Source organism: Sipha flava, unplaced genomic scaffold, assembly GCF_003268045.1.
Source record: "Sipha flava isolate LNK unplaced genomic scaffold, YSA_version1 65_pilon_pilon, whole genome shotgun sequence".
Taxonomy (NCBI): domain Eukaryota; kingdom Metazoa; phylum Arthropoda; class Insecta; order Hemiptera; family Aphididae; genus Sipha; species Sipha flava.
Window position 1 is genome coordinate 82,956 of NW_020273605.1, and position 16,982 is coordinate 99,937.

Genomic DNA, 16,982 nt, shown 5'->3' on the forward strand with positions numbered 1-16,982 from the left:
AATGATATAAGCATCTGAAAATATTATTTACTACAGAAATGTGATAAATCGCTTTGTTTTTTATTATTTTTGTAATAATTAGAAAGAGTCCCTAGTCAGTTAGTGATTCAATCAGTCTACCTTAAGTATTTAATGATTAATATCATAATCAATACATTGAATTACAAAACGTAATTGTTTAATAATTAATTAAATTATTAATTTACTATATTTCTTTGATTTAATAAGGTGTTTTATTTAAATACATTTTTTGATTCATTCCCAAAAACAATTCAAACAATCATTAATTGTAAACCAACCTAGAAAAACCACCAGTCTTCTATCTCTAAATTAGAAAATGAGTGTTAATTTCTTACACGTGTGTATCATAAACAGAATTTATGTTTATTATGCATTTATATGAATATTAAAATAAACATTCGAAATTCAATTTATCTTAATACATAATATAAAACAGCCTTAAATTAGTATATATTTACATATTAAAATTCTAATACAATTTGTCTACTTTATTTTTTTATTGACTAGTATTAAACTAATATACATTATTATATATTTATATATTAATGTATAATGTTAAATTATTATTATAATCTTAAACTATTAAATCAGTAGCATTTAATAGATAAATATATAAATATTGGTGCAACATAAAGCTAAATATAGACTGGAAAATCAACTGTGCATTAATATAAACTTTTTTTTCATATAAGTACAAATTAGTTCTTCAATTTTTTTATTCTATAATATTTACTCATTTTAGAATAACTTACTTCATACCAATGATAGTTTTATGTTTTCTTAACATAATATAATATAACATATAATATGTTATATATTTTAGTACATTAATTAATGGAACTAATATACATGAAAATTAGAAATTATGGCACTGCTATAAACGAATTGCATTCTTCATTGGAATAATAAATCTAAAGATTAAAATATAATGAATAAATTATTAAAACAAAAATATAATGGTAAGCAATATTTTTGAAATTAGTATAATATTTTCAAATAAATATAAATACAATATTTTTTTATACTTTATTTTAATTTAATGATATGTTAGGGGAACAACACAAAAATAGGATCATAATAATTTTATTTATTAATAATCAACTGTTAATTTCATAAGATTTGTATGCATTTGACAATTAATATGGTTCAATAACATAATTACATAATAATTTTATAAAGAAAAATCATATTATACATTTCACATTAAACAACCATCTAAATTTAATTTGAAATCTGAATATAATTTTTTAATTTCATTAAAAAAAGAAAAAAATGGTTTTGATTTTAATTTCTGATAATTGTGTAGGGATATTGGAAAGCACAAAAATATTAACTAAAACTACTTATTGGTCTTCAATAATATATTGGAAGTATTAAAATATATTAAAAAAAAGAATTTATTGATTTAAGGTCAATAAAATTATATATATATATATATATATATATATATTTTTTTTTTTTTTTGTGTAAGGTTTGGCAGTTAAAAAGAAATTAATATTTGGCATAATTCTAAAGTAAGGACTGTTATATGTAATTGTTATTATTTTATTTTACATATAAAATAAGAATCAGGAAAAGAGATATTATACATTTGAATAAGATATAACACTAGTTTAAACCTAATTTGAAATAAATATCATGATTTTTAGTTTTGATAAGAATTTGATATTTTAAAACGTTAACAAATTTAAATAAATATAAATATTTTTTAGTTATATTTATATATTATGATTAATATTTAACTTGAAATTTTCAAACAGAAGAATTTTAAATTCTTATAAAACAAATTGGAAAAATTCTTTAACTTAATTTCAGTTGAAACATTGGGACCAAACCCATTTTTCCATGTTAAATGGTTAGCTATTTAAATCGAACTTAGTTCAAAAACATCAACATTTTTAATATCGAAAAGTTTTTATTTTGTACACGTAGGAATAAAATTAGAAAAAATGTAAAACAAATAAATAGACAAATATATGTGCAAACAATAATGAATATATTCATAGGCCAATAATTTCTTTAAAATCACTACATTTTATTTGTGGGAAAGATCTTTTCAGACATAATTGAAAACATTCCCGACGCGTTAAAATTCAAGGTAAAACTGAAAAAATTGTTTTTGAGTTAGGGAAAGAAAGCTATAAGTTTATTGTTTATTTTATATTTTAATTTTTTTTTATTTTGTATTCCTCTCGATATTTGAATTCACCATTTGTTTTCAATTAAACTTACAATAATATCCCATTAAGGTATAAAATTTAATGATTTTATTATTTTTAATAAACAGAATCTCATAGGAACAATGAAACGCAATTGTATTAGATATTAATATATATTCTAATTTTATGATAAAATACATATTTCCTACATAAACTGAACAAAATATCCATATTATGTGGTATTTTTTAATCTAGTTAGTATTAATAGGATTTGGGATAGGACCATATTTTCTATACTAAGAAGATTTCCATATTAAACAGTGCCCACGTTAGACGGAATCCACTGTATATTTTATAGTATTTTAAAGTTACAAAAATATGAAATGTATATTATGGTTATATATCTTCACATATATAACTATTTTAAGTGTTCTGAGGATAAATACACTAAATAATTGAAGAATTATAATTAAAGAATCACAATCAACAAATAAGTGCATTATGAGTTAGTGAAGTTAGCAATTAAATTTTAAATGGTTTTTAGATAATGAATTATTTATTTTATCGGAATAATTATCTACTGAAATAATGAGAAATGGTGTGGTTAATTCAATACACATAAAAACTTAAGAATTTAATAATAGTATGACATTTTAAAAAATCAAAATTTAAAATAATTTTATAGTGATGAATACATATGGTTCACAGGTAGTATCTCAATTCTCATTTATAAGAGGTTGGAAAAAAACATTTGGAAAAATTGCTTATTTTAAAATCAAATTTACGGTGGTTAATTTTTCATTAATATTTTCATAAAAAACGTATTGTTTAAAAAATATACAACTTATTTAGCAATTAATTATTTTTTAAGACAAAAATAATTAAAATATCATGATAATTTAAAGTTAACTAAAATTAATTGTAATACAGAAAGAATTAAACAGTTAAAATAATAACTTTAATCTGAAATGTAAACATTGGATTCTGTTTTAATAAATATAAAATTAATAAAATTAAAAATAAAATCTTGAATGTAATTCAACTTTACTGACACAAGTATATTTTATTAAGTAACTTTGGTTTTTTTTTTTTAAATAAATCAAAGACCATAATATTTAATGGTTTTAAATTTTATTTGGTGGCCTTTTTACAAGTAATTACATTATATTAATAATCCAACCAAAATTTTTCATATTAAATAAATAGTAGACAACCGGATTGTTTTGATAAATCAATAAAAATATATATTCGAAGAATAGTGTAGAAATGTAGAAGTTTTCAATCAATTCAATAGAAAAAATAATTAGAAACCTTGAAATAAAGTATTTAATGTCTATCCAACTACCAAACTGTACTAAATGTGAATTTTAATTGATTCATTTGAGCCATTTTATTTTAAGGTGGGTGGTATCTTAGTATAATTTCACATTATTCTGTAAACACGGTACAAATTATAAGTATAGTAAATTAATATATTGAAAATAGAATCATATTTGAATAAAAGGAGGGTTGAGGTAAATTATTACATCTAATTAAAGTGATCTAATGAACACATAAACATAATTTCAACATACACAGAATTGTAACATATAACTGTTAGCTTTAAACTATGGCAATAATAATTATGGCAATTCACTATTCACTGATCTTAATAATTTAATATAATGTCAAGTACGAAAAAAATATTTAAAAATTATTTTTAACTAAAATTATACTTCCCGTAAATGTTAAATTATTAATTTCACTGAGAAAATGAATATGATAATGTTAGTCAAGAAAAAATTCAAATTTTTACAATTTAATGAATAAAAACCAAGCATTTCACTTTTCATTAGGTTTACATGTAAATAAAATAATAGATTTTTATAGCTGAAAAAAATATGTTTATATAGATTTATAAGTTTAATATTAAAATTTTTTGTTTAAAAATACCTTGTTGTTCTCAATATTTTAATGGAATGTCGTAGTATATCTAATAAGTTATAATCTACATTAATTAAAACATATTGTGGAGTTAAAATTGAATAAACTGAAAAAAGTATGTTATTGATAATTATTTACTGGCGCAAATATAGGAGAGTAGAAAGGGCATTTTTGCCTTAATTTGTTAGGTGGTAAACACTTGACTGAAACTAGATGGTCAATTTTGAGGCATAATAATATGCATACATCGATAAACTTATATTATGTAATAATATATCATAAGAGCGCTGTGACTAATCAATAAATTTATATTAAAATTCTTTAAATTAAAAATAAATATTATATATATGAGTTCCAAGAAATTAATAAAATTTATACTTTAAATGTATGACAAAATCATGCATGTCACAAAAGGCTGCTGTTGATAATGTATTTGTATAAAATATGATGTAAAAAAAATTTACTGGGTAGTATTAGTAAATAATAACTATTCATAAATCATTATAAATTAAAATAAATGTAATAAAATATACTGTAATTATATTTATTGAAATTTATATCAGACATTACTGAACTGTAATTTAAAAAAATAGAAATGAAAACAAATCAAGATCATGCATTTTCAAAAATAGCATAAAATCAGTAAAAAACTTTCTTGGATATTAATAAATTAACTCTCATTAATCTGATCAATCACTAATACTGATTAAAAAAATTAGATTTTTTGAAGGGCAAAGCAAAAAGTGTTAGCCATTGGAAATTCAAATATTGGATACGAAGAAAAATTACTACAAACAAAATAAAATGTAAGAAAACTATAGATTAAATTCATTATACATTAATACTTAATTTACAAAATCTATTACTTTTAGTAAAATGCAATATTGTTGTTGCAAGCAACAGAAATGTGATTCCAAATATGTATTATTTTAACAACTTAATAATAGTAATAGAAATAAAATATTAAGCATTTTAAAATAAATTAATTCTAATCAATCAAAAAAACGCAAGCAATATTCAAATTAAATAATTTAAAGAAATAACTAAAAGAAATTTTTGTAAGAAATATTTTAAAATAAATTTTAAATACCTATTTATTATATGAATTGAATAGAGTATAATAATTTCCAATACTGTGGTTATATCAATTACTGAATAAAGTTTAAATTGTAAATATACAATAAATAGTCGTGTTCATATTAAATGTTTAATTGCTTTGTACTAAAATGTACAAACAAAATATTTTGATAGTAATATGTTTTTATATGATGCATTATAGTTATTAATTATTGATCATTTTAATAATTATGTATCCCCTTTTTTTTTTAATATCAATTGAAAGTTAGGTTATTATCAAAATAGCAGATATAAGTTGAAATCTGTAAAAAAAAAAATCAAGATATTAGGTTAATTTACTAAAAAGATAAAGGTCATAAAATAATTAAATCAAACTACTTAAGTATTATTTCTATAACTACATACAATTAGAATTAGGATATTAGCATTCCATTTTGTTTATTTGGTGAGAGAGCATTTCCATTTGGTAAAGTAGGTGAATTTTGACTACCATTTGCAACATTATTTATACTAGTAATAGAACTTGAAGGTAATACATTAAAACAGTTTCCTCCAGACATAAGTTCCAAAGCACGGTATAACAACAAATAATTTTCCTAAAATAAAAATAAAATAAATATTTGACTAAATAATATAATTCAATTTTAATTACTATATCTTTCCAAATTCCTGGTCTTTGATTGTGATAAAGTTTGGCGTATAATGTAATATCTGCTAAGTTTTCATGCTGTAGTTGTTTACCAATAGTGGTTAAACAGCAAAATATTGCTGCATCTGTTCCACCAAATCTATAATGAAATAAAATATTTAAATAACTTAATTAATTTATAAAATTCTTTTAATTTAAATTATTTGATAAAAGTTCTTCAAGAAAAATAAAATAAATTGAATATTTCAAAATGTATTTTATTATAACTATTATTAATAAAAATCTATCGAAACTTTGTTAAGAAAATGTGCACACATTTATTGCAAAACAGATTAGATTATTTTTTAGAGACCAAGAGGAGGTTAAATATGCATTGTTATATAGTAATATATTGATTTACTAAAAAATTTAAGTATCAATAATATAAATTCTTATTTTATCAAATGCACACATATCTTTATTTGCTTGTTTACATAAAATTACATCTATAATACAGATAAAATTTACATCAACTAAAAATATATAAAATAAATGTATGTACAAAACCAATAAAAATGTAAATAAGCAATTAGAATAACTTTTATATCAAGAAAACTAAAACTAATTATTTTACTTGAAATCTAACTTAATGGCAAAAAAAAAAATTATAAGCGTTTTTAAACAAGGACCTATTTCAATGTTACAAAACAAAATTAAATAAGTATCTAAGTCAATATTTTAAACTTTATAAATATGTAAACAATATTTTTGTATGAAATAAACATTATCATGCATGGTGAACTTTATGATTTATATGAAATTTTACAAATAATTTATACATTTTTCCTTGTATTAAAATTAGAAATTATTGTCAAAAAGATAAAACTAATTAATATTTAATTTTTGCGTGAGGAGTAATTATCTGTGAAAAGTAAAAACTTACTTGTCCACTACAATGATAGGTCCATTTTGATATTCTAAATGCCACATTTGTACAATTTCTAGTAATTTGATCAATGAAGATAATTCTCTAACAGAATATTTACTGTGTATTAATCTAACAGGAAGCATAAAATCATCCTGTACTGACTGAATTACAAGATCTCTTGTTTCATAATCATTTCCTATTTTATCTTCTTGAATACTCTTAACTTTGAAATTATCACTATCTAAAGTTGTAGTAGAATCCACGGGCCAAAATGTAACAAGTGAGTCCTATTTATATAAAAAAAACATACACTTTTAATATTTTTACATATGAAATTTAAAATGTAAATATAACAAACCGAATCTTCACTCATATCAGTTAGTATAACAACTGTCTGTGCATTATGATCCCAGAGCATTTGCCAGAAATCTAGAATGGTATTTTGTAGAGGATGTTGTGTCACTATAAATTCACCTAATCGTCTAAAGCCTGAAAAATTAAAATTACATACATTTTAAATTATTTATTATAATGTTTAAATAACATGTTATCTTTCAGTTATTTTTTAAAATATAATTTAGAATATGATTACAATTTTAAATCAAATGAGAATTTTAAATGACTAAAATACCAATTCAAGTAAAACCAAATATAATAAATCATTAGAGCATAAAATAAAACATAAAATTTAATTTATTTTCCTTAACCAGAAGTTATTTATGGAAGTTTTACTATATAGATATTAAAAACCCTAGAAACATTTTTAGTAAATAATTTTAATAAACCAAGAAAATTTTTTTGTTTTATATTTGTGGTTTTTAATATTAAAGTAAAAATATGCAAGTTATATTTTTGAACTATATGCTCAACAAATTTAATAAATAAATAATTTGATAAACTATAAATAACATTTTTAAAATGTGTACAATAATGTAATTTTTGTGCAACTCCGTAATCAATAATGTTAATGCACTATCTCTATACACTATCAGAATTATAGTAAGTTGTATTAGAATTAACAAATACTTTGAAAAATCGTAAATGAGATTTAAAATAAAATGAAAAATGAAAATAATCACATAATTATATCATATATATATTATTTAAATATGAAATAATTATGTTATAATTGTTCACTATGTATAATAAATAAAATAATTATTCAGCTCAAAATTAAAATACAATAATAAAAATAGATATTACTTGTGATTTAATTTTATTAGTAATTCTACTTTAATTTTTGATGACATAATTAAATAACTCTTGAGTTAGAAATAAAAAACATCACTAACATCATAGTATATAAATATTTTAAATTCAGCTTTACAATAAAATTCAAATATTTACCAATAATCCATGATGCATTAATATAATCACTTCCTTCAACTCCTGGTTTTGGTGTTAAATGCACTCGGGAATTTTCAACAGGGATAAATTCTTGAGATCTGTTTTTATTTCGATTAAATGGTTTATTTGCCGAAAGTAATAAATATTCTTGTGGGATAAATGAAGTTATCATCTAAAAGGTGCATACAAATAATATTCAATAAAAATGTTAAGCAATGTAATAATACATTTTAAGTATATTTTACCTTGTAATGTTTTTCAAAATCAGTTGCAAAAGATGCTATTTTACAATCAGATATGTCTGTTTGGAGATAACTTTTTAAGGTTTTTTTATTAATACTAGCATGCATACAATTTATAGCTTCTAACAAAGCATCATGGATAAATATATATTGTTCTTCAGTTTGAACTAAAAAATTACGTTGCTGTCTAATGTGCTTTAAAAAATCAAATATATTCACTTCTTTTTCACTTTTAATTTGTTTAAGCATAGTATCTAATACAATGTATGTACCAGTTCTACCAACACCAGCACTATAAAATAAATATTATGATCAATATGTAAAAACTTTAAAATTAATTTATAACTGACCTGCAATGAACAACAATAGGACCAGCTTCAGGTGGATTAGCTCCAGCTGATTTATTTACAAAACTTAAAATTGGTAAAGGATGGTCAGGTGTTCCATGATCAGGCCAATTAGTGTAATGATATTGGTATATAGTTCTACCCAAGGGCGAATTCTTTTTCTTTTTAGCCTAAAAACATAAATATTTAAAATAAACTGTCAAAAAAAAAATTATAAAAATATTACCCTTATATGTTGCACTTGAAATGTGCGAACTGTATACATAGCCATTAGTTCTTCTTTTAATAATTTAACTTGAATAAAACCATATGTTTCTATAACTTCATTAGGCCAATATAAATCACATTTTCTCTAAAAAAAAAAAAATAGTAACTTTTAACAATTTTTCTTTCGATAACCGTGTCTAAAAGAATACATTTTTTAGAACATTTAAATTTAAATTTATTCAAAATTATAGAGAATTAACTTTTCTGTTCAATTATACAATATTAATAATACAATTTATAAATATGTTAATAAAATAAAATAAAATTACCCGACCGCGTTCTACTAAATTAGTTATCATCACAATAACATGCACATGCTGTTCCCAAATCATTTGCCAAAAATCAATAATTGTCGATGGTAATGGGCCTTGTGTACCAATGTATGCATTAGCTTTTTCAAAACCATTAATATAATTTGCATTGATGTAATCAGAATGACTTCCTTGCATACTGTTCACATGAAGTTTAACTCTACTATGATCATCTATATATTGCAAAAATAAATTTAAGTATATTTAATAAATAAATTGTTAATAAAAAATATTTTTTAAATATTATTATATAAAAATTATATAATTGTAATCTCACAAGGAACAATATTGAGGTATCGATTTTTTGATTTATTTTCTGGTAATTGTGATGCTTCAGTGGAAAAATCAAAATTCATAGACTCTTCCTGAATGATTTCATATTCTTTACTAAAACCGATATCCCCATCAACATGTAAACTAGCAACATGCCTTGCAAAATCATCCACTGTTACAACATGTGATTCTTCTTTATGTTTCCACCAATCAGAATTTGGTAATGTTGGTACAGTATATGATACAAATGGTGGATCCTCCAGATAATAATAAGCTGCATGAAAGTATACCCTACACACAGGATGGCATCTATTGTACAAAACATTTATTTTGTGTTACGTGTAAAAAATCACACTCATATTGTAAGCTATGGTGATGAATAATTTAACGTGTACATATACAATAATAATAATTAATTAAAAACACTTACTGCCAAAATAATACAGCAGCTACAATGAAAAGTAATCCAAATACACAACATAAACCAATCAAAAGTGATTTTGTACTTTCAATAGTGGAATGATTGTTTTTTAAACTAGGTATGATATCACAATCCTTATGCAAGTATACTGAACGAGAATCAGAACCTTGACCTTCAATTAAATTAGTGCTGAGATAACTATGAGTCGCTCCAAATATTCTTAATTCATACATTGTATTGTCTGTTAAGTTGTTAACAGTATATTCATTATACTGTAAAATAACCAAAGTTCTACAATTAATTTAATAGATTTTTTTATAATAATAAATAGCAATAATATTAAGAAAGTTATAATTTACATACATTTAAATTTAGACCAACTTTTGGTGATAAAACAGTAATGTTCTTTACAAAATTAGGTTCTGTAATATGTATAATATATTGATCAACAGATTTATAAAAATGTTCAGGTGAAGCCCATTGTAAGAAAATAGATGTTCCACTAGTTCCTGGTATACATGTAGCATTCATAATTATTGGAGGACCTGGGCCTTCAACATCAGTGAATTGAGTTATCATATTCGAACGTTCACTAACTCTATTTTTTTCGCCTTTAGCTTCCAGGTATATCTGATACTCAGTAAAAGGTTCTAAAAATTCACGAACACAAATAAGTAAATATATAAATGAAATAACATAAGTAGCTAATTTAACAACTATAATTAAATAATTATAGTATTTTATAACTTATAACTTATAAAAATATAATATAATCCTATTTTATATAATTTAAATATAATCAGTAACTATAGCCTAAATCAATTAATTTCAAGTTAATTTACACTATGAGAACATATTAAATTTAATTATATAGAACAATATCGTCAAGCAATATAGTATATTGAGAAATATCAAAATTGTAATGATATGTTTACATTTGTTTGTTATTTTTAAAATCTTAAAGTTTACATAAATAATAAATAAATCTATGTTAAAAAAATTATCATTTAAAATTAAATTCATCAATTATGAAAAACAATCGTTAAAGGTATTCATTTAGATTACGCAAATGTATAATTTTCGGATATAAAATACATATTTATAAATATTAATAAAAACTATAAATTATAATTTGATTAAGCACTGTGATTTTATAAGCTAAACTATGTAGCAAAATTAAAGTCAGGAAATTTTCTAATTTCTGTTTTGTGTTCATTAAATTTTTCAATCTCAATTTTTAAATTAAAATAGATTGTTCCACACAAAATTGTATTGATACATGTACATGATAATATTTTCATGTTTTCAAAAAGATTAAAGCCAACAAATGTCTTCAAAATTCTAATTGTTGTATTAACCGATTAGATTACAACTTACATTATAACTTAAAAAATTACTTATTTACAATTTATAGTTATAATTAGATTAGAAGCAAGTATATTTTGAAATATCTGATAAAATATAACATAACATATACTTAATATTTATAATTATATATATTATAACATTTTATATTATATGCTATTATATTATAATATTTTATACTTTTCGGTTAAATTATATTACAAGGAGTGTGTCAGTTAAAAATCATTGTTTGGTAATTTTTGATTTAAAACTATGAAGAGGAATCAGATTATTTAAAAATATAACTATTGCTTTTCTTAAATTATTTAATTAAAACACATATGGATTAATATATTTTATTTAATCTATAAAATTGAAATAATAATCAAAAATATATAAATTATATAAAAATTTTTTATTCAAAACAACAAAAATACCTAATATACATAACATTTAATTTGAATTGCTTCTTTAAATATTCAAACATTTAAAAAAATTTAGAAATATTATAAAGAGAATACACAAAACAACAAAAAGTTTTTGATAAATAATAATAAAATTATTTATATAACTAATTAAATTAAAATTGATCAGATACAAGTATATGCATGTGCATATATACATAAACTTTTTTTTTTTTTTTTTGAGAATTTAGTAAGTAAAATTGGTACTACATAAACTATAATAATAATATATACTATATACTATAATAATATAAATATATAAATAATTCTTTGCTTCTAGTTATAACTTCAAAGTTAATATTTATTATATTGTTATAAATTATCTGATAATAATTTTATAATATATAATAAACCAATATAAATTTTAATTAATTTTTGTAAACTCACATAATACTGAAAATAAAACTATCATATTAGATAATATCAAATGATATAGACTTGGATACATTTGGGTAATTTATATTCTTAAAATTCAATACCCCTTAGCCTAGCAAATATTTGCAATAAAAATCTTAAGACTCCTAAAACTGATTCAATATGAACAAAATTTTAGTACTTTAATAGAATCAGATGCAATATTCATCATGAGCTATATTATTTTTTAATAAAACAAGTTCAAATATAATTTACAATAATTACAAAACTATAATTATTTGGTTATGCAATATAATAATAATTATTATAATACATTAATATTGTTCAGTTAAACTTTTAAGGGTTATCAAAATAACAGAAACAAATAATTGACTTATACATAAAATTAAATCAAGCTTAACATGCTAATATAGATAATGAAGGAAAAAATAAATTAGCAATAGATAGAAATTTGTTCAATTACACAGTTATATTAAAAATAATTTACTTCTTAGTGTTCAAAATAAATTAAACACAATGATACTTAATATTGTTGGTTTTGATACATTTTAAAAAATAAATTTCTTTTAATTATTTATCATTACTTTTTAAAATAACAAATGTACATCTTTTGAAAATCAATTATTTAATGCTCACAAAAAATTGTATAATGAGATTGTAATATTTTAATACCTATAAAATAATTTATCATAATACATTATTATTATTTAGATATGAATTATAATATAAATAATTAGCTGTCATTTAGAGTAATACTTTAAGATAAGAAAATAAATTACCATCATTTGGAATAAATACATTTTGAAAGTAACAGATAACCTTGAAAATAATAAGATAAATAAAAAATAAGATTCCAGAGATCAAATTCTACTATATAAGCAAAATAAAAATAGAATGGGCAATTACAAAAAAAAAACTGTAAGCACCAGCTGGACAAAAATAACTTAAATAATCCTTGACATAACCAAGATTCTATAAGCTAGTCAGTACTAATAATGCATATAAAATTAGTCACAATAACTTAAATTACAAGTTAGGTCCCTTCAAATATACTTTAATATTAAATTGCATATTATTTTTTATCCTCTCTCTACAAATTATACATGTATTTATCGCATAAATATATAAACTATACATTTATAAATTAATAAATAATAAATAAAACAGCTTATGTATAAAAACACAATTATTGAATTAATTAGACAATTTTTTTATTTCAGTTCAATTAATACACTAAAATAATTAAAACTTAAAATTAATCATTCAAAAATTTTATTTTATCGAATCATTATATTTTGTTACTTTAAATACTCTTAAAAATGTTTATAGTATACATTAATTAAACTGTATTCGTAGGCCAGTATTTAAGGGGAGGGGGCACAGGTAGGCACATGTCCAGGGACATCAAGTCTCAGAGGCGACAAAATTAATTTTTAAATTGATGTACCTAATGAAAAAATAATATAGTATGTTTTATTATGTAATAATTTGTAAATTAAAAAAAAAAATTGTATTTTTATTAAATTATAATTTGATGATTAAAAAAAGTATTAAACGATTTTCATTTATAAGTGTTATATTATTATTATTATTAATTTTTTTGGGGGGAAGGAGGCATAAATTATATGCCCAAGAGCACCAAATTTTTAAATACGGGCCTGAGTATTCGATAAGAATCAAGTATTTCAATTGGTCAAACAAATTTTTGTTAAATTTTAATATACTTATATAATCTTGCTTTACAAATACACTAAAATTATTTTTGATAAATTCAAAATAAAATATGTTGTTATGTTCATAAATTAATCAGGTAATTTATAATACCGGTTTTACATTAAAAAATAATAATAGCCAGTAGCACACAAATTTAATAAATAAAAACAAAATATATTTTAAATTATATTATTTTTATAAAAAATGAAAATTATGATACATTATTATCTAGAACATAATAATAATAATTATGATTTTTATTAATATTTATTTAATAATATAAAAATAAAATCTTTACTACCAGCAGACAGACTTTAAGTGTACATTAATAACACCTGACAATAGTAAAATAATAGCAGTTACATATTCATAAAAATGTGATAAGTTTATTATTAATGGCATAAGGTAAACTACGAATTAGTGCAAGATTATTTAAATATAAAGGATAAGTAAAACACACCTTTAACCATTTGTTAAATAATTAAATATATTTTTATCATTATAGTAATTGAAAAGTACTAAAATAATTTAAAATAATAAAAAGAAAAACGTTATATGATAAAGTACACTAAAACAAATATATAAAAATTTAATGACAACAATATAACAATATAAATATTATAAATTATATCATTAATGGTTTATTACTTGGTATAAAGTTTATTATAACACAGAAAAATAAAATAAAAACAATAGAAAAAACTCAATCGCTTGCTTTTTAAAAAACATATCCAAATCTACTTAGAATAAATGACAAGAGTATAATTTAGATCAATAGTATGGTGTTCAGAATTTTAATCAAAACCTATACAATAATCAAGTTATTATTTAGGATTCTTTCTTTCTAATTATATCATATAATTTTTATATACTCATGTATTATTATATCAATGGCTTATTTAAAATTAAGAAAACATATTTAGTATGGTAAAAAAAATAAAAAGTACTAATATTAAATAAATAAAATTATATTATTATTGTATTAATTACTTATCAAAGAATAATAAATTATAGGTAAAAAATATTTATTATGTTCATTCCATTGATTTTTGTTAATTTAAACAGACTTATTCATAACAATTATAATAATAATAGTTATTTACTTACCAAGATTAGGTATTGTAAACGTATTAATATTTGCAAGTGGCTTTATATATGTACTGTTACCATTTGTATAATAAAGGCTATAATTCATTACTGCAGCTATACCATCACTTGGTGCAAGCCATGTGATTGTAATTGATCGACTTGTTACATTAACAACACTTAAATTTTGTGGCTTGCTTATAGTAATCACTAAAAAAAATATTTATATAAAATTACAATTTCTATAATCTATTATTAACTATTATGTATGTAGATAAGAGATTATTTTTCTGACTGTAGCACATTCTACTTAGTCTACAGTTTTTTTTTATTAAAACTCAGAATTAATCTATTTTTCTTTCATTTTTTAAGTTAATACAATTTAAAATAGAATCCAAACAATAAAAAACATTTTAATCAACCACAACTTAAAACACTAAACGCTAAACATAAAGAACCTCTAATAAAATAAGGATCAAAAATTAAAATTGATATTTAAAATAACAGTCAAATCATATTATCAAAAATATCTATTAAATTTTTCAATACTCTAGATCCAAATAAAGTTGTTCATATGTCCTCAAAAATGTATCCATTATTTAACATAACAATCCACAATACAATTTTTAATGTAAAAACTACCATTCATATTTAGATTTAGTGAATAATTGATTACAACAATTATACAGATACGAAAATTAAGTATAAATCTAATAACCTATAGGAATATTTTAATCTCAAATTATTGAATATCTTATACCTATCAAGCATTGTACTGGAATTCAAAAGGTTAATTTCCATTGTATAAATATCAAGAGTTATTTTATCAATAATAAAATAGTAATAATATAACAACCAGTATAGACAATCAAACATTAAAAACAAATGTGGAATAAAGATCATCAAATAAAAATATGCCCATCAAAGTACTTGAATATAAAGTTTAAACAAATAATTCTGAATCAAGAAAATATATCATAACTTTTAATGAATAGTAAATCATTACATTTTTAATACTTCGAAGTATTTATCAATATGAAAATAAATTACTTGCATACTGCGATATCTGCTTTAAAAGCTTGTAGATTATAATTATTTTTATAGTCGTAACTAAAAAACTTATTTTTCGCACACCTTACATTACATTAAATATAATAACCTAAAGCACGAGTTCAACCTAATATAATAGTCATACTGTCAAATTACTATACATATGATGAATGGACTACATCGATCATAATATAACACTACTTACCTGGATGCAAGATAGCCGTAGTAGTGGCGGTCGCGACAGTAGTGGTGTTGGGGATGGTGGTAGTGGTGGTGATCGTGGTCGTTGTAATGTTGTTGGATTGTGCTGTTGCGCGTCCGATGCAAAGGTACAAGCAGTTGGGACACGAGAACAAGACGAGGCTCAAATACCATGTTGCTATCCACATCTCCCGAACAATATGTGCGTACTACGGGGCGGCACTGCCGAGGGTGTGTTGACGACGCGGCGAGACTAGCGAGCCGCGGTTGTCGCTGTGTTGCCTGGTTGCGGCGGTGACGGACGAATGACGCGGAACGTGTTCATTGTGTCCGGCGATCAGCGGGCCGCGGCACGCATTCGGACGGACGCGTTTAGCCGGCACGACAGCCGCACGGAAACGCAACGCAAATCGCGTAGCGCGTTAACGGAAGGCGACGACGGCGGCGACGGCGACGACGACGACCTGACGACTGTGGTGGTGGTGGTATGCATCAAAATCGAAAGTGAACAATACGAACGGAGTGATCCACCGCGAGAGGGACGGAACCCTGACGAACCCCACGGTGGAGGAGTCGGATACTAAGCGGCGTTGAGCGAACGAGCAGCGGCTCGCAATTGTGGAAGCCGCGGATCGTAGACTGTTCGCTGTTGTAAGCCGCCTGACTGTACAGCGTTAGCGATAGCTTATCAGCTTATCAGCAATATCAACGCCATCGCCGCGGAGGTACCTGCCGGCGGGGGACGTGGCGTTCGCGCACGCACGCGCTTGTGCACACGCCCCGACTGCGTTCGGTCGCCGGTCGC

At 22.8% G+C, this 16,982-nt stretch overlaps 1 protein-coding gene across 3 annotated transcripts; it reads right to left on the reverse strand.

Moving 5' to 3' along the window:
• Positions 1-834: 834 nt before the first annotated feature.
• On the reverse strand, positions 835-16,923 carry LOC112691618 (tyrosine-protein phosphatase 99A-like). 3 transcript variants are annotated; one of them, XM_025565931.1, is made up of 15 exons: positions 16,182-16,923; positions 14,948-15,136; positions 10,308-10,594; positions 9,954-10,216; positions 9,528-9,832; positions 9,209-9,423; positions 8,899-9,024; positions 8,676-8,842; positions 8,329-8,617; positions 8,084-8,255; positions 7,095-7,225; positions 6,752-7,023; positions 5,833-5,968; positions 5,586-5,776; positions 835-932 (listed from the first exon to the last, which is right to left on the reverse strand). In XM_025565931.1, the coding sequence occupies exons 1-14, from the start codon at positions 16,363-16,365 to the stop codon at positions 5,594-5,596; spliced, it is 2,919 nt and encodes a 972-aa protein (XP_025421716.1). In that variant the 5' UTR covers positions 16,366-16,923; the 3' UTR covers positions 835-932; positions 5,586-5,593. The 3 variants fall into 3 exon arrangements, with proteins under 3 accessions (XP_025421716.1, XP_025421715.1, XP_025421718.1); XM_025565930.1 differs by lacking the exon at positions 835-932 and adding an exon at positions 5,433-5,482 and having other exon boundaries at positions 16,182-16,922; XM_025565933.1 differs by lacking the exon at positions 835-932 and adding an exon at positions 5,433-5,482 and having other exon boundaries at positions 9,528-9,814; positions 16,182-16,921.
• Positions 16,924-16,982: the final 59 nt, after the last annotated feature.